Source organism: Patagioenas fasciata, chromosome 3 (assembly GCF_037038585.1).
Source record: "Patagioenas fasciata isolate bPatFas1 chromosome 3, bPatFas1.hap1, whole genome shotgun sequence".
Taxonomy (NCBI): domain Eukaryota; kingdom Metazoa; phylum Chordata; class Aves; order Columbiformes; family Columbidae; genus Patagioenas; species Patagioenas fasciata.
This window is the reverse complement of record NC_092522.1, coordinates 65,449,156-65,469,645: the sequence shown is the minus strand read 5'-3', so window position 1 is coordinate 65,469,645 and position 20,490 is coordinate 65,449,156. Positions and strand designations below refer to the sequence as shown.

General features: G+C 38.4%; 1 protein-coding gene across 1 annotated transcript in view; it reads right to left on the bottom strand.

The window, feature by feature from the left end:
* MAP3K5 (mitogen-activated protein kinase kinase kinase 5) overlaps window positions 1-20,490 on the bottom strand; it is a 110,993-nt gene that overhangs the window by 50,829 nt on the left and 39,674 nt on the right. The window contains 5 exon segments of the mRNA XM_065834522.2: window positions 4,540-4,652; window positions 9,078-9,248; window positions 12,763-12,869; window positions 13,852-14,020; window positions 14,289-14,482. Of these exon segments, the coding sequence (XP_065690594.2) occupies window positions 4,540-4,652; window positions 9,078-9,248; window positions 12,763-12,869; window positions 13,852-14,020; window positions 14,289-14,482 (754 nt within the window).

The following is a 20,490-nucleotide window of genomic DNA, read 5'->3' as shown; positions in this document are numbered from 1 at the left end:
ATGAACGTAAAGTGCAGTGGTGGTTCCAGAAGTTTTGCAAAAGAGACAAGAGCCTTGAAGGTGAGTAGCACTGTGGCCAGCCATCCAAAGTCGACAATGACCAATGGAGAGCAATCAGCAAAGCTGATCCTCTTAAAACTATACCAGAGGTTGCCAAAGAACTCCATGTTGACCATTCTACAGTCATTTGGCATTTGAAGCAAATTGGAAAGGTGAAAAAGCTTGATAGGCAGGCGCCTCATGAGCTGACCAGAAACTAAAACAATTGGCTTTTTGAAGTGCCATCTTTTCTTCTATGCAACAACAATGAACCATTTCTTGATCAGATTGCGACGTGCAACAAAAAGTGGATTTTATACGACAACCAGTGATGACCAGCTCAGCAGCTGTACTGAGAAGAACCTCCAAAGCAAATCCCAGAGCCAAACTTGCACCAAACAAAGGTCACGATCACTATTTGATGATCTGTTGCTGGTGTGATCCACTACAGCTTTCTGAATTCCCGTGAAACCATGACACCTGAGAAGTATGCTCAGCAAATCAATGGGATACACCAAAAACCACAACACCTGTAGCGGCATCCATCAACAGAAAAAGCCTAATTCTTCTCCATGACAATGCCTGATTGCACATTGCACAACCCCCACTTCAAAAGTGGAACAAAATGGGCTGTGAAGCTTTGACGCATCCGCCACATTCACCTGACCTCTCACCAACCAACCGCCACTTCAAGTATCTTGACAACTTTTTGCAGGGAAAATGCTTTCAGAACCAGCAGGATGCAGAAAATGCTTTCCAAGAGTTCGTTGAATCCCAAAGCAGGGATTTTTACGCTACAAGAATAACAAAACTTATCTCTCATTGGTAAAACTCTGTTGATTGTAACGGTTCCTATTTTAGTTAATAAAGATGTGTTTGAGTCTAGTTATAATGATTCAAAATTCACAGTATGAAACTGCAATTACTTTTGCACCAACCTAAAATTTCAGCTCTGCAGGGCTTTAAGCCAGGGTGCTAGATACAAGTACATTGCCAAGAGACCACTTGAGGATGTACACCTATTCTTGTCCATGTAGGATAGGAAGAGGAAATTTATGTTAAATGTGTTCAACTTCAGTTGGGTTCTAGAAACCAAAGCCTACACACTACCCACATAACACTGTAAACAGAAAAAAAATAATCTCCCCCGGGACCCTACAGTAACAATAACAGCCTCTCGCCAATTTTTTTTCTAAGAAAGATGAGGTACCCAGTGCTATAAGTCATCCTAGTTTGCTGACCTTCCTCTACAAAGCTCATCTACAACTTACTTATCCCTGAAAGGCAAGTTGGAAAAACGTACTTGTAGTGTGGAGACATTAGCCACAGGTTCTAAAGACTGTAACTCTAATTTACAGAGGTGGATATTTTTGTTTTATTTTGTTTTCCAGTGGGTTTTGGTCTTTTTCAGGGGGTGAGGGAAGAAAAAAACCTTTCTGTGCAAACATGCAAAGTGAATACCTTCATGAATTTCACCCTGAGTTTGTGGTGTCCTTAAATAATTTCTCTTCTCTAGTTTATTTTAATTTCACCATCTTTAAAAGTTTTGAGAGTATAAGAAAATCCAGGTAAACACAAGACATTCTCTCCTTCCATGACAAATTTGGCATTCACAGGGGAGAAAAAAAAAAAAAAAAGAGCAGGTGAATTCCAGTATATTTTATCAAAAATATTTTGCCTTAAAAATAAGCCAAAATAGAGGAACCATTAATGCCAGAAAAGCCACTGTTTTTATAATGCAAAGAATATACTCACAGCTTGTGACAAAAATAAGCCAAAATACAGTAAGTAGACGTTACCAGTTAAATATTACCATGAAGGCTTTATAAATGAACTGTTTTCCTTGCTCAAATATTGATAGAACAATTCATATTATAGGATGGTTTGTGTGTCAAAGTTGCACAGCCTGCAGAGAACACTACTGTCAATGCAAAGCACTGTATTTTTGTTTTGGTCTCAAAGTTCTCCAATTTTTGTAGAGTTAAGAAAGCAATGCTATTCAGAAAAATAGAAGGATTTTCATCAATGCTTCATATGAGCATGTAGTTGTGAACTATTGTCTGACAAGTAGAGGTAGAAAATTTTGCAAGGTAAATTTTCTGATCCGATACAGGTTGGTAAAAATTCTCTTGGATACTGAACTTATCAGTTTTACTTGAGTTATTACATTTTTGCCAATGTAATCAGATATGCATCTTTTTATTCAAGCCTCATTGACCCTCTGAAGTGCTGTTACGGACCATATCCTTCCTTAGCCTTTCCCAATCTACCAATATTATTTCCATAAAACCTGGACTGAATTTGACCAGCTGGCTCTGGTCTCTCTCCTCATCTCCCACCAGAAGCCAGACTTCCTCTAATTTCTATGTGCTACAGATAACGCCGAAAGCACTGCCAGGCAAATCTAACTACTGCTAACAAATAGTCTCATATATACAGATCTAAAAAAGAGGTGACATCAAAAGAATGACACACACGTAAGAGATTCTTGAGACAGAAGAAAAATCAAAACTTTTTCCCATACAATCTCTGTGGTTTTACTTAGTTTTGTTTAAAACACTAACATTAGCACAAGACAAAGAAAATGTTAAGCTATCCTCAGAATCTCGCACAACCCAAGCTGGACGAGAAACCTCATAGTATCTGCAGTGACTACAGTGTTGTCAACAAGAAACCAAGGGCCAATGACACACAGAGTCCATATTATTTATCTATTTGAAAACTTGTTTCAAAGTACCTAAGTCAGTCTGAGGCAATATTTTGACAATATTTCGATAACAAAATAAGGAAGATAAACACTAACATATAACAGGAGGGGCTGCTATATCAAAGGTTTTCAGCAGACACCAGGTAAACGTTTACATAAGAGGGAGGCACACCAACAGCTCACAAAAGAAACTTCCCACCAAACAGCTGCTGGATATTTCTCCACTAAATCATTCATCAGCCATGGATGGAACCTTAAATAATAAGGCACCTTAATTTCTTTAACCTTCTCCATACAAACAATAGGGAAAACCAACACTAGACTGACTCAAGATGATACCAGACACCTGATCCCTACAAATAACACCCAGATTTCAGCAGTACAATTGATTCATCCAAATCTAGTTGGCTGTAGCCGGTGTGCAATTCAGGAGTTTCTTTAAAACACAAGGACTCAAATTAAACCACACAATAAACATAGCCCAGGTTTGCTAAACTTTAAAATTAGGCCAGCTAAGTAGTAAGCAAGACATTTTTACCTCCTACAACGGCACAAGAACTTCAATTTCAGTGTAGGAGAGGAAGGTCTTCTATACAACCCAAAAAACAAAATCTCATCCACTCACAGAAGGGCAAATACAGTAGTTGGGACAACTTTAAGCAGCCTATCACATCCAAACGAACACTTTCATTCATACCAGACAATTTCAATTCCATTTCCTTTATCCATGTGAAAGTAACCATCTCACTCTGAGCTTCACACTCAAGAAACGTCTCTATCTAGAAAATTACTTCAAGACATACAGTGCACATCTAATTTCTAAACTAGAGCAGCGGCTGGTTACAGATACATGCTGTGGTGTGAAGAACATGGTTTCTTTCTCATTTGACAACCTCCTCAGCAAACAGAAGGATAAAAACACTGTACAATGAGTCAAGAAACATATGAATTAATGGAGAAGAATGCCAATTGCAAACGATATGTTAGCACATATTACAAAATTCAGTCCTTTCTCCCATACATTCCCTGAAAGTACTAGTGACTAATCTTGGTTTAGCATTCTCCTCAAATCCAGCAAAATCATGAACAAAATGGATCCCTTAGTTCTTCCTTCTTAAAAGTACAGTTTTTACAGGTAGGGTGGTGATATACTGGACTGGGTTGCCCAGAGAAGTTGTGAATGCCCCATAATTGGAAGTGTTCACGTCCAGGTTGAGCAACCTGATCTAGTTGAAGATGTCCCTGCTCAAAGCAGGGGGGTTGGCCTACACAATCTTTAAAGGTCCCTTCCAGCCCAAACCATTCTGTGATTCAATGATTCTATGAATACAACATTCAAAAAATGTCAAAGACAGCAGCTGAAACATTCTTCTCTCAGCCAATCCCAAGCTCAAGTCAAGCGCATTTTCCCCACTGTTAGGATGGACTTCCTGTCCATATTTCCTACAGTTCTACAAGGGGGTTGGTTTATTTGTTATAAGGAATGCTAGCTGGAACTGGATTCCGCCTTCAGGTGTTCCTGTTTCATACAAATGATGCCATTGCAAAGAAGGGCTGTTGGCTTTCACTAAGCTCTGGTAACCAGTTAAGACCTTGAAACTGGAACCAGGTCTTCATGACAGCACTCATCTGCAATCAGGTGGGATCAGTGGTGGGAGAGGAGACCATCTTAAATATTCACATGCTTGCTATCAAAGCACTCGTATGCAACCATCAGATTTTACTGTGATAGCAGGTGGTGTCACACTTTAACTAGAATGTGATTTCCCTGTGAATTTGCAAGCTATAATTACCAACTTTCCGCAGTTCAAAAGAAGTATCAAAGCAATGTCCAGCTGCCAGGAGGAGTACTGCATAATTAATTCCTGACTGTAAAGTTGGCTCCGACTCAAACGCCTTCTTGAACCTAGAAAAAATAAGTGTACAAGTTTACTTTCTAAATAATGCGATCTAATAGGCACATAATTATACTTTTAGGTACTTTAAGTGCTTATCTTCTGTTTACACAGCAAGAATCCATGGAAGGAAAAATATTTTACTGTTTTCCACACATGCTTAGTGGTTATTTTTAGAGGTCCGTTGTTTATACATCCTCCTCCCATTTCCTTTCCCCCCACACAACAAGCACAGACCCTACTTATCCATTCCAGCAAAGTTATAGTATCTTATTAGATGAAAAAAAACCACAAACAAAACACCACCATCACAAGCTTGTAAGAGACGTGTTTTACAGTTATAGCTATTAATAAGCTCACTAATGTACTCTTAAATACATTAATTTTCACTGACTTGAAATCTTAGATTCACTTGTGGATCTGCTACAGTGACATACAAGCATTTCAAAATGCATAAGCAGAAAAGCAAGTGATACAAGAACATACTTTGCATTTAGCTACAATTTCAGCTACCTAAAATTTTATTCCCTACTGGCTGTCTCATTGACATTTTCTTATAAGTCTATACACACATAAAAAGGACTATACAAGATTTTATTCTCCTCAAGAGGAACTAAGCAAGCAAGAGGAACAGCCACAGTATTGACCTAGCCTAAATCTTATCTTAGAAGAAGCTGAGGAGCTCCACACAAACAGAGCACACACTATCCTGATGCTTGTTGGTGGTGACAACAGCAACAGCAGATCTACAGCACTTTAAACTTACTCTATGGAATAAGAACATGCTTGGTTGCACACATGTATACACACATACACACATGCCTCTGGAAGACACAAACAAGACTCTGTGAGTTAAGGAGCACAAGAGATTCAGTCAACACAACTCAGGTACAGGAAAAGCAACCGAGTTTTAAATTACTTTCAAAAGAATGGGAAAAATACAAACAAGTGGATTATCTTAAAGTGCAGCAGGTTGTGAGATTAATACACAAGGAGGGAAAGAAAAATCATCTATGCAAAAACTAAGCATTTGGATTCCAAACCACGCTTTGATGTGTAAGTAAAGCTAAGGCCTTTTAATCCTAGCAGGCCAAAAATATGGCTGTTTTAAAAATTCTTCTAATTTTCTTCATTGTTTTCCCTGCTCTAATTATTCAGGACTTTGTATTCTTTAACATAAGCTCTACTTTCTATATCTGCAAGACAGGCTCCTCTTAGGTCTGTTACATACGTACTCTTTCTATAGTCCAGTTGCCTGCCTCATTAGACTAGAGTCTAGTTCTCTAACAGAAAAAAAAAAAACAAAAACAAAAACAAAAAACCCCAAACAAACAAAAAGAAAAACAACAAAAAAACATGAGCAAAGCAGCCTCATTTTCTTGTTTTCTTCCATTGTCTGCCTTTCCTCTTCTACTGTGAGTTACAACAAAACAGGAAAATACCTGAAAAACATTTTTTGCTCACTTAAAAAAAAAAAAAAAAAAAACCAAACAAACCACTCACAAAGAAAAAAAAAAAAAAAAAAAAAATCGAAACCCCATAAAATGCCACCAACCAAATAGGACAACACCCTCACTGATTCTAAGCTATATTCTATAGCTATTCTATATATAGCTAGAAGAGACCTCTCAGCCAGCGTAAATCTGTTTGGAGACATCATGATGCTGGGAGCTGTAGTCTCTTATTTTTTCCCCTAGAGAAATTCATGGTGTAACCCTCATGCAGTATCAGGAAAAGGAGAGATAAAAGACCAACAGGGGAAATAAAAAACCCATGAAGATAAGCATGTTTGTTCCAATATAGGAGACTCTGTATTTTCACTTTTTTTAATTTGCCCAAAAATGCCCGGTTTCTGGCATGACTATCAAAATTTCTCTAGTCCTTGGACAGATACATAGAAAACTTCAAAATTTAAAGACTAAAATAAGTGTCTCTCATGCGAATCAACAGGCAGGCACATTTGTGCTGTAAACAATGTTAATCATACAGGCAAAGGAGGTGGAGATGAGCATAAGTTTGCAAAACAGTTACTGCTTGCAGAAGTAATTGGGGAAACAGCCTTACATCTCCGTAACTCCTACAGCAAAAATTTACAGCAAAAAATTCCCTATAATAATTAATTTTGAATAAATTAAATTGCTTGGCTTCCCAAGCAACTCACAAGACACTTTTACTGATTGAATCAATTTGAACTCAACCGGTACAATTGCTGTACATTGTCATGCCCCAAATAGGACTTGGAGGAACCCACACAATACTACAGAAAGGCACAAAAGTTTAAAAGTCTGCCTATAGAGGCTGGTTTAGCTGACGCAATTATAAATGCCATCAAGAAATCGAAAGCTGACATTTGAGAAAATGTTGCAGTGAACACACTGAATTAGGGAGGTAGCAGTAAAAATATTTGAATAAAGGTTTGATGGCTTGTGTAAGTCTGATTTACACTGCCAGTATGCAACAAGAAAGTGACAGTTAATAATTAATCTTTCATTTCTTATCTCATTTATATGAAATGATGTATTTTATTCTGCTTTCTAATTGTCAGGAAAGCATATTGACTGCCTATTTCCTTCCCCCTTCCTTTATGAGGGGGAAACAGAGGGAATAGATCAAAGTACCTGCATACACCTTCGCCCAAGGTGGCCTGCAGCAGCACTAGGGTAGGTCTGCCCCTTCCCAAGAGCCTTTCACTGAGTTATGACTCAGCTCTTCAGCCACGTCAACCCTGCTGTACGACTAACACTAGAATTCAAATCAATATCCAGCATCAAGCACAAAACAAAAGCAACCATCCCATGCGGTACAGCATCCAGCTGAACTCCAGCTTGAGTCAACAGAGACGACCCTGTTCTAGGGCAGCAGGAGCACGAAGCAACCTGTATGGAGTGTCACTTGCCAGAGACTTCTGGGATGATCTTGGGGTGGCTGGTCAGCATCCCACCCCCCTGCATGAGCTGTCAGCTGCTGTCCCCTCCCAAGCTAGTCTGTCTGACTGCAATCACTTCCCCCCATTCAAAGGTATGAATATCCAGATTGCTACAATGAATCTCGTGTGTTAAACATGTCCTAGAAGTAACCACCACTATTAAACATATCATTCTTAGTTCAACTCACTTTGAAAATCTCAAAGTTTATCTGTTTGTAAGGAACTATGAATAAGTAAAAAGCAACAGCAAAAGTAATTTCTATTTATTCTATTTAGCCTGTGATAATGCCTAGTATTTGTACTCAAGACATATAAAAAGAAAACCATTAAATTTTTAAGTTCATGACTTTTTTTAAAACATCATCTTGAAAGTTTGTTATGGGTCTTGCCTTAGAGGAAACAAAATTTTTCTTTAATCCAAAATTATGAAGGCTGAACCATGACAATATGCTACATTCCTCTTATTTCAACATCTTCTAAAAAATCCAGTAAGCATTGCAAAACTGTAAAGCATGACCAACAATTACGAACTGCACTTGGATTCTGAGGCCATAAATGGTAAGTGACCATACTTTTTACGAAAGAGTTCTAATCTTAAGTTTACTGAAAACAAGTGATAAATGAAGAAGAGAGAAGAAAGCTTTCTATTCTAAGCAATTACTTCAACAGGCAGCTGATGAGCACAAGACCAGAACTAGGATTTGATGTGCAGGATACATAAACAGAGATTGTCTGTACCCTCATCTGAGTCATAACGGAGAACAGCAGATAATCCTGACAGAAGTCTAGGATGGTGTCCAGTGCCTTCATTTCAAGTACATTGCTTTTGGAAATTAAAAGCCAGAAGAGACAAAAACTATTTTTTTAAGCTATTCCACATAAGAGTGTTTTAGTGCATTTCAAAAGCAATAGAATTATAGAGGCAAGTATCATGTTTTAAGATAAGAATTTGTCTAGACTATTGTGTGCTTCTTCAACTATCAACAGTATTGCAGTCCACTGTAATGTGCATGTATTATATGGTGATGGGGTGATAAAACTTCTGCCATTATAAGTTTGGAACACTGATATTGCTTGTGAGCATGGAAGCCAAATAAGAGATAGAATGGTACATCCTAAACATCAGTGCAGAGTTAAATCTCAGCACCTTTAAGCCTAGCTACCTAATATCTACCAGATTAGAGATATATCAGTAATACACACTGATTATTGTTTGGCCTAGATTCCTAAGAATCCTATTGTAAGGTATAGTAAGAATAATATAGAGGAGAAAAACTGCTGAGAGCTACCTAAACTTTCAAATCTGAGGCACTTCAAGAACTTTGCAGATCCAGATTTGTGAAGAACATAAATCTCTCATTCTTAACAAATACGTGAATATTAGAAGATTCAGCGGATCCCTTGGGAAAACCAAAAATTTGGAACAAAAACCAGTTGAAATATCATCTTCTTCAAGGAGTATTTTCCCAAAGCTAACAAAAGGACAGAGGTCACAGAAAACAGTACTCACCAGAATGTCCCTTTGTCCCTGCTTTCTGTATCTAAGAACCCAGATTCCAAAAACATGTCCTTGTAAATTCGACCAACCAGGCAGTACATATCTGAAGCTACTTGGTCTTCCTGTTCTACTAGAGGAATCATAATTTCTAGAGCTTTCTGTCTGTCTCCAGGCAGATTTCGCCTATTAAAAAAAAAAAATTCTTGTTAAAATAAAAACCAACAACAATAAAGTTAACAAGATGACCATGTTTGGATATATACGATTGACTTCATCCATGTAGAATGTACACAATGGACTACATTATACGTAGAATTTTCCCCAACTTACTTCCTTTTTCTCTCTCTTCTTAATATCATGGGACACCTTTATGAAAGCCCCCAAACATGTTCTGTTGTTTTCCTCCCTCTCTCAGGAAGCCTCAGCCAGAGCAAAGCACTGACAACAGCAATAAGAGTCTCAAGAGTAATTTTTAGAAAGATCATGTATTACTTTCTGGCACAATGAAAATATATGAACCTAGGTTTCATATGTAATATTTCTTTCACAGTAATTCATTTGTTAAAGGAAATAAAGATTCCATTTTGTGTTTGTGGGGTTTTTTTTATATATACACATTTCAAATGTGAAGCAAAAAGAAATAAAAAGCACAAACCAGACTGAATTCCCATGATACGGAAGATTAAGATGTGAAGCCAATAAGGTAGTATTAACAGAAGTACTTCAGACAAATAAACCACATAACTGCAAGCATTAGACACTTCCTGGTGACTCACACTTTGGATACATACATCATTCAGTATCAAGAGATTAGGATTTTTTACTTATTTGTGTACTGAACAAGCAAATGACTCCTTTTTCAGAAAAAAATCTACTCTTCAGTGGTTTGGGGAAAGTAATATCTCCTTTTGGAAAAATTGCTTGTAATATTTGAGTGGCTACAACTTGAAATGGGGGGGAATACATAAAAGTGGGGGTTTTATCTGTCTTGCAAGCTTTGCACTGAAGAAGCTTGCAAGAGAAGGCTACCTCAGAAAGAAAAACAACACATCAAAAGCCACAGCCACCTTAAAACAGATACTACTTGATCAGAGGTTTAGTAGTGGACTTTTTTTCTTCTCTCTAAAAGAACATATCAAAGTTTTGATGCATCTGCACAGACAGTATCAATGTCAAACCTTTGAGATCAGAGTCTGTGTACTCTAAGAGATACCCGAGCTTGTGAGCTCTGAGATCATGTATGCAGCTCCAGAAGGAAGTGATGTGGAAGAGAAGGTTTACATCAAGCAGAGCAAGTAACAGAGGAAGAACAAGCACTTGCATCAAAACAAAAAATAGTTAAGAAAACAGAGCAAAGGTAGTTGTGTGAGCAGACAGTATAAACTGCTTTCCTGAGGGAAAAAAAAAAGGCTCTGCAAGTCTGGGCCAACCTCTATTGATGTCTCAGCCTAATGAGAAAGATAAACGAAACTAAGTGCCCTCTCTTGCCAACCTTCAGACCAATCAAATTTTAACACATTCAGAAAAATCAACTCAGCCTACAGAGCTGCAGTAGGCTCCCCCAAAACTTCTACAATGGCACAGCAAGGCTGGGGTACTTATTTAAGATGGACAAGTGCTCCCAGTCCCAGGGAGAGAAATCCAGTGTTTCTGGTAGATCAAACAACAGAGTCCTTCAGACCTGTGCTATTTTGGTTCCCGCGCCAACTGATCCCAGTTGTTGAAGGTTTGCTGCCTTTTGTTTTCTCTTCTCATATTGACCACTCAAATAAAGCAACAATGGGAAGTCTGCATCATCTTAACTTTTTAGAGTGGACTTGCATTACAGAAGGGCGATTTTCAGAATGGAGTTTCAGGTGGGTAATTCTTCCACATCTTGTATTGACTGTCACTAATCCAGATCAAACCAACAGCTAGCTGAACTTAATGACAACAAAACCAGTAAGACACAGCAATGTTTTGTAATATGAGTCTTTTACACTTTGCTGATCTCCAGAGACAGAGGTCCCTACTTTTCCTTCCTTCTATCAGCAATGTCCTCACACACTCAATCTAGGTCAGACTAATCCTGACTAATTGAGCTGCTCTATCCTTCCACACTAGTGACCTGGATTAGAAGCAGCAGGACAGCCTCTTCCACAGCAAACATTCAGCTGCACAGAGTTTTCCAGACCTATCTCAACTCAGGAAACATCCTCTATATTCCCCAAAAGGTGAAAGCTACAGTTAGCCCAAGTAATGCCTTCTTGGCATATGCCAAAGCATGAACATTTTCATGGCTGTCACAGATTTCAGTTACATTCACACTCTTGAGAAGGGAGGGAGCGGAAAATCTGATCTGAACTCCTTTGGAGGTACTGGTATACCAGTATCCTCAAAGGTTACATCTTACAGCCATATCTATAAAAAAAACAGGTCTTTCAGTCTACAGGAAGTCCCAACAGAACCAACATAGTGTAAGAATCTACCTGAAAAGTTTATACTGTGGTTTTGCAAGTTTTTTCCTAGTGCCCCAGTGAACTAGGCAAGTCCTGTTTTTAAAGGCAACTTTGTTTTAGAAAACGGTGACCTTGGGGTCTAAATAACTTGTTAAAACTCCAAGATACACCTAGTGACTTTAGTGAAGGCTGTGTAGAAGTGGCAGATACATGCTAGATTATTACATTTGCAAAGGTCCACATATGCAAAACAGGAACAAAAAGAGCACTGTATTTATACCTTCATCTATCCGGCACAAAAGAGCAAGAAAGGACCTGGACATTATTCAGGCAAAACAATGGCAGATAGCTCATTTTGATTTTTTGTTTGGTTTATTTGTTTTAAAAAACAGATGGTTATTTTTCAATTAATTACTTGTGACATATTTTTTACATCAATTTGACATGATATGCAGTTTCTGCCTCCTCTGTGAACCTGAATTACAGTATCCAAATCCATGAGAGAAACAGAAAGTTCTGTAGACATTTTCTATATTTGAGAGTTTTAACACCTGCTGACACATGGTCTACTCCTCTAACGTCAATAGAAAAACAGTCATTGTGATAACAGCAAGGGAACAGAAAACCTCTGCCATTTCCTCTGAGAAAACTCACCTTTTAATGCCTTGCCCAATTGCCAGTATTCCAGGAAAAAAAAAAAAAATCTGGGCTTGGCTCTCATTTAACCCAATAAATTAGTGTGTGTTGCTGCATGTGCCACATTTTGTACATGTTATCAGAGAACATGAAAATATATTTATTAATATAATAAAGTCTACTGACTGACATTTGATGAACATTCTCCTCTTGTCTCCTTACAGTGTCAGAACTCAGGCTTGAATGAGGATGTCTTCAGTTAGCACAAATGCTGCAGCACTGCCACCCAAACAGCAATATTGAAACTGTAATTTACAAAGGTAAAATAGTGCTAGGTCTTTGTACCTCCAAATGAGGTACTGAAATGAAAAAATGATGCAGACCTATGAAAAGACAAACCAAACACTCTTGCTTAAAGGAAGAAGAATGGAATTTGACAGTGTGGAAGTTAAAGAAAGCTTAAATTGATCATGAAGCTCAGAGTCCCCAACACTGCATCACTAAAAGTCCTAGACCTGCGTATGAAGACTCCAGCAGGGAACTTCATCCATGGTCACCAACTCTGTGTGAAGTTTTCAGTTATGATTTACTGTTCAACAGCAGAAGGAAGGGTGGATTCTTACCTGTTCAGTGCAAATGCATAATGAAACCTCACGTGGTGGTGGGAAGCCAAGTCAAAAGTAGGTAGTTTTTCTAAAGTTTTCACCAGTTTCACAATGGAATCATAATCCTTCCAAAAGAAGGGAATAATGAAGTTTTAGGTGGCTGTACTGAGGTATGCCTATATAAACTTATCTTTGAACTAAGCACCTAGTATTTCACACCAAGAAGTATTTTAAGTTTAACAGATTTCAGTTCCAACAGTAAATGGCCTGGTACTCATCAGAAACATGAACATGCACAGTATTTAATCTGGAAATACAGTTTTGTCTCCTGTACTGCTTCAGTGTAAACCTGTGGAAATTTTAGTACATATATTTAATGACTAAAGTTAGCTTCAGGGGCTAAACACATATCAGAGTTCATACTGGACAGACATTAAAATGTTAGTTACATCTGTATTAAGGCCTCCCAAAACTTCGAAGTAGGCATGAGCTACAAAAACAAAATGAAAGAATCTTTCAATGCCACAGTTTTTAAAGTGGCTTAGTTGCTGACCTATTAAAAACAAACAAAAAACAACACACAAACACAAGCAAAAAACACACAGAAAATATCTTCAAAATGTTTAAGGAGCAACAGTTGAAGCTACGTAGAACAAAGTAAGCAAGCACTAGCACCACTCAGAGAAGCCAAAATGCATATAAATATGTTTTGCTGCCATGAGAAATATCACAACCATGGTGACAAGGCTCACACATAATAAGAATGTGTATACATATCAATAGCAGAACGCTACCATAGTCTTTAAGCAGGACATACTACAGGCTGTTCATCACATAGTAATGCTGAGATGGAGAAGAGTTATATGTTATTTTATAACAGCACCTGAAAAGTACACAACACTTTTCTGCTACATAAAGGCAAACTACAAACAGTGTAACTACAAAGTAAAGTAAAAAGCATCAGCGAAGATACAATAAAATAATTTTACTAGCATGTATTCTCCATATAGTCTGTTAGTAAATCTGTGCAAGATGCACTAAGAATTTCACCAAGAATGCAATTCAATTTTCTACATTTTAGATGATCTTTGAGCAGAGGATTCATACCTGGATGTCTCTGTAGGACAGCAGCAAGTTTATTACAATGTCAGCAGACAAGACTTCAACATTATCTACTCGCTGTCGGATCCTCGCCAGCTCGGCCGCAAGCTCTTTGCCTGTGTAGAGGGTTCGGGCTTTCCTGATGTCGTTCAGAATGGATTCCCGGAAATACTGGCTGGAGAGCAACAACTTCACATCAGCAACTGGGGACAGCTCCCTTGCATTTGTTTTTCTGGCCCTGCAGCTCTCCCACAATATATAAGTGGAACATTTATTGAGAGAGCAGTGTCAATGGAGAGAAGATTTGGTCAAGCTAAATTATTCATTATCCATTTGTCTCAGCAGAAGGCAAAACATCATATCACCCTGACACAAGAATCTGATATTTATATCACCAGCAGGAACGTATGAATTTTACACAGAGATCCAAAAAGACAACTCACCTTGAACTGGCCTGTGCCACCTTCAAGAGCTGAATAAATCGATCCACCAGAGGTAAGCATATAGGTCCAAGCAGTGACTCAAAACTGGGCTGCATCAGCTCTGTTAGTCCCTTCATAAAACTGCTGTCACAACAGTACACCTTGTTATGTGGAGTTATCATGTAAGGAACAAACGTGTAGTTACCAGTGCACATCTGTAGAGAAACACAGTGCAATATGTAGGACAGTTATGCTTTGAAAAGCTTAAGCATGAAACAACTTCACATACTGCCTGCAGAAGTTCACTTGTTAAAGGAAGATCTGCTGCTTACTTCAGCAAGACCACCATTTACCTATGAAGCCTAGGATTACATAAACTCAATTTTCATCTGAAGTGTCATATACACCTGAAACGTATTCTTTCAGATTTCTGAACTGCTTCCTGTAAGAGGAGTCTTCTTAGAAGCACCACGTTGACCTTAAAATAGTCATCGGCTCAACAGCAAAACAATTCTGAGGGCACACCCTTGGCACCCTGACACTGCAGGTGGACTCAAGTGAAGCTGCTGTACACTCTTTTCAAGGTGACTGATGTTCAGAAAAGCCCAAGTACTCTGCAATTTAGTATAGTTAGGTTCACAGATGTTGAAAACAGTAACACAAGCTAGTTGCCTCACAACAGCAAAACTGTAGAGAAAACTAATCCTCATATGAACTGCAAAATGACTCAAACAGTTCAACATAACAAAGACAAATTCCCTGCTATGTAGCAAACCTTCCTGGCCAGTCAGACTTAAAGCTAGATGTATTTCAGAATATTCATTTATGTGTGTGTATATATATTCAGCATTACCAAACTGTATTGATTTCTGTATATCAATGTATCACAGATACTTTGCAAAAATAATCATTTAAGTTTATCTTCCAGGAAAGAGGGAGGCAAGATGTCCGGTGCCTGCTAGTACAGATTTACATACACAGAAAACTTACAGAATATTTGTGGTTCTCAAGAGTCTTAACTATGAGACAGCATACCATCAGAATCAGGAGGAGTTCTGCCATTTGGCTCTCAAAGCTCAGATTCCACTACAAAGTGGCCAGCAGCCTGGCAAGAAAAGTCTTAAGGAAGCAATTATTGAGACCCACCATTTTGGTACCCCTAAATTACTTCCAAGGTTAATCACTCTCTGGTCAGCTGCTTCTGCTGTATTGACTTCTGGAGAGCAATGAGGACATCACTTCAGAGTCCTCTGTTGAGCACTGAGAGAGCAGTGACTGAATAGTTTTCAAATGCACAATACCAGCCATGTGCTTAAAACATGCATTTTAACATGCATTATTAGATTTTAAAAACATGGAAGCATTGAGGTACTCTAGTCTGTATAAATCTATGTGTACAGATGTATCAGTAAACACGTTTGTGTACAGATCAGAGGTTGACTACAAAGAGTACAGGAAATACATTTTTTATTACACCTATTGTTTTATGAAACTACACAACCATGCTACAAAGGCAATCCCACCCCCAGTTCTGAGGGTTATAGAGAAACCCTACAAAATTTAAAAGTAATTGATGCTGGCATTTACATGAGGTCCACTGAGCTCAGCTAACCCAGAACCTGGTTGGAGATTATTGCATGCACAGACTTGAACAAGGATGAATTTAGTTTTCGTTCCTCAACAACTGTGAACTAGCTGAATAGCTAGGACAATTTTTTTTCTGTGCATCAGTGTAGCAATTTCAAAGGAAACTTGAGAACTGGGAAGTGTATGACAATATTTTTAACAAGAAGTTAAGAAGTGTGATGCTAGATCCCAAACTGCTCACCTTTACAATGGAGAACTGAGTGAACACTTCTGATCAAGAATATGCTAACATGCAGGGTGATCACACACTCAAGTGTGAATGGATGAAACTTTGATCCTGTTAAAACCTAATAAGCCCCACAGTCAAAAGCAGAAAGGAAATGACTAATTTGCTGGAACTGGTTTCAGCCCACAGGGTGGACAGTGACTAGCACAGGAGTCACTATTAAGCATAGCCAGACTATTCCCTGATTTTCCTTTTTCTAAATAAAGGAAAAGTTTGAGAAGTCAGAGCCAAGAGAAAGGGTGAAGTAGCTACAGATATCCTGGGGCAGGCATTTTACTTTCCAATGTTTATTCAGTGCCTTAAAAATAGAATTGAAGACTGCTTGCAGGAAGGCCTTCTCAGACCTCTGGCACACTGTTTCCAAAGCTCAGGTCTTAATTAAAAATGAACTCTAAAAAAAGGATGTTTCCAGCTTTTGAAATCCACAGAACCCAAAGTTTATCCTGGCATAATAGTCAGGCCACCTACAGAGGTAGTACTGGAGTCTTCAGAAATAATCCTACCAGCAGGAAAACTACTCTTCCTGCAGAGGCCAAGTGCCTGACTCCATTGCTGAGCAAGAGCTCCTTTAAACTAATCCCCCCCCGTGCATCCTTTGTAGGAAGCAGATATCTATTTTATTGGAACAAGAGAGCCAACAAAAATTAGTTTGCCTTCATTCCTCCTGCTACTTGAGGAGAGAAAAAAGCTGGTTATATTATAGCTATAGACTGTTATAGAACACACAGAGACCCAGTAGACTTTGGAAGCAGTGGAAAAGGAAGAACTTGACAGTGAAAGATGGGAGAAATCACTACAGAATCGCAGAATGGTTGGGGTTGGAAGGGACCTCTGGAGATCATCTATTCCAACCCACCTGCTAAAACAGGTTCACCAGAGCAGTTCACACAGGAATGTGTCCAGGTGGGTTTTGAATGTCTCCAAATGGCACTCAACAACCTCTCTGGGCAGCCTGTTCCAGTGCTCTGGAAGAGGCCCATGGGAAGAAAAGAAAATGAATTTATTGTTGTTCAGAAGGCCCCCAGGATTCTCAGAGAGTTGTCTCAAGGTACCACATCACCTGGATGCTCAGCAGCAAACAGCGTGGGAACACAGTGGCCTTTCACTCAGCCAGGTCATTAGTTTGGTTGTTAGCTTCACCTAGACAGTTATGTTTTATGGGGAGCTCTGTATCTCCAAACCTCTCAAATTTGGCTGAAATTCATGAGACAGACAAAACAGGCAGATACAGAAAGAGGGTGGAGGACGAAAAAGCAGTACAAGCTCTTAAGTTTCATTTCCTTAGGACATAAGCTTAAAAAAATAGAAAAATCCCACATGCAGTAAAGAAAAATAAGAAACATTGACCTCAATTTCTCTTTCCTAGCTAAAGAGTACATTAGATATTTTACAGCTGAATCAGACAAAGGCAGACAAGCAAGAACTCTATTGACAAAATGAAAAAAAAAAAAGGACTCAAAAGTTACATATTATTTACTGAAGGCGGTAGCTGAAGATAGAGAACAGTGACGGCAAGCCTGCTCTTGTATAACAAAATCTACAGTCTTTCGCTATGGAGAAACATACTTTGTCACCATCACAAATTCTAACTACAAAGAGCCCAACCCTGAAGTGCATTTGGGCAATGAGTGGGATGGGAGCCAGAGGGGACCAGGCTTGGGGGCAGCAGCTGAGAAGCTGCTCCAGTGCCACACAGCTCTACACCTTCTGCCCTGAAGCAGAGCACATGGACTTGCTTCTTTCCTCATTCCCAGACAATGCAACCTGTCTCAGCCACTTCCTTTCTCACCTTTCTTCATCAAAATCTAAAGTTACATTAACTGGGATCAGGTGGTTTTACAGCCACACAGTTCCTATCTGCTCATACATTACATTTCGACTTACTGCACATTATTCCACTTCGATGTTTAAAAACATTCCGCTTATCCTATTAAAATCCGCTCTGTAACACTCCATCCCAACTGTGATCTCTCAAACTCTGATATTCTTTCCTAACCCTAATTAACTTCACTCTATATTCTAAGTTTGTTGAGCACCCAAGACAAAAATCATTGTTTTTCTCTCCTCTGACTCGTTGCACCATGTACAGTCTAACAGAATCAAGCCATTCAAGAAAAATGGGCAATTTTTGAAGGAGTAACACCTTAAACCCAATTGCAATATTCTCAGTTACATCTATACCCTTTAAAAAACAAACAAACCCCAACTATTACTACACCAGCGCCCCCCGCCCCACCCCTCCGGGGTTTCAACACCGAACACAACACCAGTGTGCTATTTGTTTCGTTCTCCAGCCCTCTTTCTTTATAAAGCCCTCATTATTTAAGGTTCAAAGTTCAAATTACACTAATGAAAGTTCCAATGTGATTGCAGGTCACCTGAGATGAAAGCTCAAAGGCATTACTGAGCACACCAGGGGCCGGGACAGGTCATGAGTGTGCACGCAGATTGTTACTATGGTTCAGCCTAATGTACAAGAACTCAGGACATTAGATAAGGTAAACTTGGCCTGAGCTCTCAGATCAGTTGAACTAGTTATATCAAGGAGATATGAATGTATGTATCTTTGAAGGTTTTGGGCCAGCACACTCAGTATCTGGTGACATCAGGCCATGTTCTGAAAGATTATCTGTGTTGCAGCCCATTTCATCAAATCAGTCAGACAAATCAGAAGGCAGAAATACCGGCTGGAAACAGCTACACAGGCATTAAGTGCTTACCACAAAGTGATAAAAATCTGTAGTTCAGTTTTGCAAATGTTTTAATTGGTTTATATTTTACTAATCTCCCTTTCTAACTTACTGTGCAAAATTTAAAAATTCCAGAGTGTGCGTATTTTCCATTTAAATACAACCACAAGATTGTCTTAATGCCTCTACAGTCAGAGAATTTAAGACTATGCTGCTACTAGCTAGACCTATTGGTCACTGGAACATTAAGTTTGATATCCTCCTTGTTTGATATCCTTTCTCAGCATATGAAAATAAAATATAGCACCTACTTGTATTTGAAATAATAAAAATACATAGCACATAGTTATATTTTAATGATCACAAAAAGCATATAAAAACTCTTTCAATACCCCTCTCTAACACACAGCTGTCACTTTTGAAAGTGGTTGCCTTCTGGAAATTCAGTTTGGAGACGTCATCTTATTAGAAACAACATTATGCAATAAGGTAAACACTATTCTCTCTCCCACAAATACATCTGACATAGTACAGAAGATTTTTCTCAGAAAGTTGTACAATAAAGAAGACATGGTGCTACACAAATGAACATTTGAGTTCTGCCCAATTAATTCTAAGATCTTGAATTTTGCTTCAAAAGCGGGGAGAAAAATCTGCAAAATCCTAAGCAAAGGTGTGCAACCCTCTCAGTTCCCTAAAGCTCTTTACTAACACTGCTCAGTTGGAATTATTTAACTGTCAGTATCCACAAACAGAAGAAAGCTGCATTCAAAGACATGAAGCGACACGCAAAACATGGATGGGAGAACCTGACAGAATGCCACCTACTTGCCTGAGCTTCAAGTCAGCATCCACCAATGTAACTTTTGGGTTTTTTTAAAGAAATAAAATCAGGTGAGGTAATAAAAATAACCAGTAAATCTCACAGTAGGAACTGTTCTTCCTGATGACTCTCCTCTAATTAAGATCAGCTTTTTTTACATTTCTCCCAATAGTTCTTCTGAGAAATATTTCCTTTTATTTAAATTCTTATGATGAGATTTTTCTTAAACATAATTCTTTGACTGCACATGGTGTTGCATGTAGCAGATGACAAAGTCCTAAACCACGTTATTAAATCTATTTCCTCCATCCCTCAAATAGACAGTAAATCAACATGTGCTGATGTTTTGATGTTTTGTGTTTACTTCAAATCCCACTCACATGAATGACAGCCTTTATACTGATTTGAAAAGGAACACAAGTAAGCCTCATACCTCAAATGAACTGAAGCACAGAAACTGAGTCTACTCTTTAAAATACTTCACATTTTCTTCAGTAATACATTCTTTCTTTGTATGCTCAGCAATAACATTCTGTTGCAGCCATGCCACATCCTGAATGCTTGTTACAGATCAGTATACACTCTATATGGACCTTTCATCATATTCACACAGGAAAAAAAAAAATGTTCGAACTTTTTCCAGTGAAAGTATGTGCCAAATATTTAAGTCAAAGAATTCAAAAAATGAAAGAATAAGCAAGAGATAGTGATGTATCATAAATAACAAGAAATACCACAGCTGTCATTATCAACAAAATATTTACTGAAGTTTACTTTGTAGCATTTTTACATACAGAATCACAGAATGTTAGGGATTGGAAGGGACCTTGAAAGATC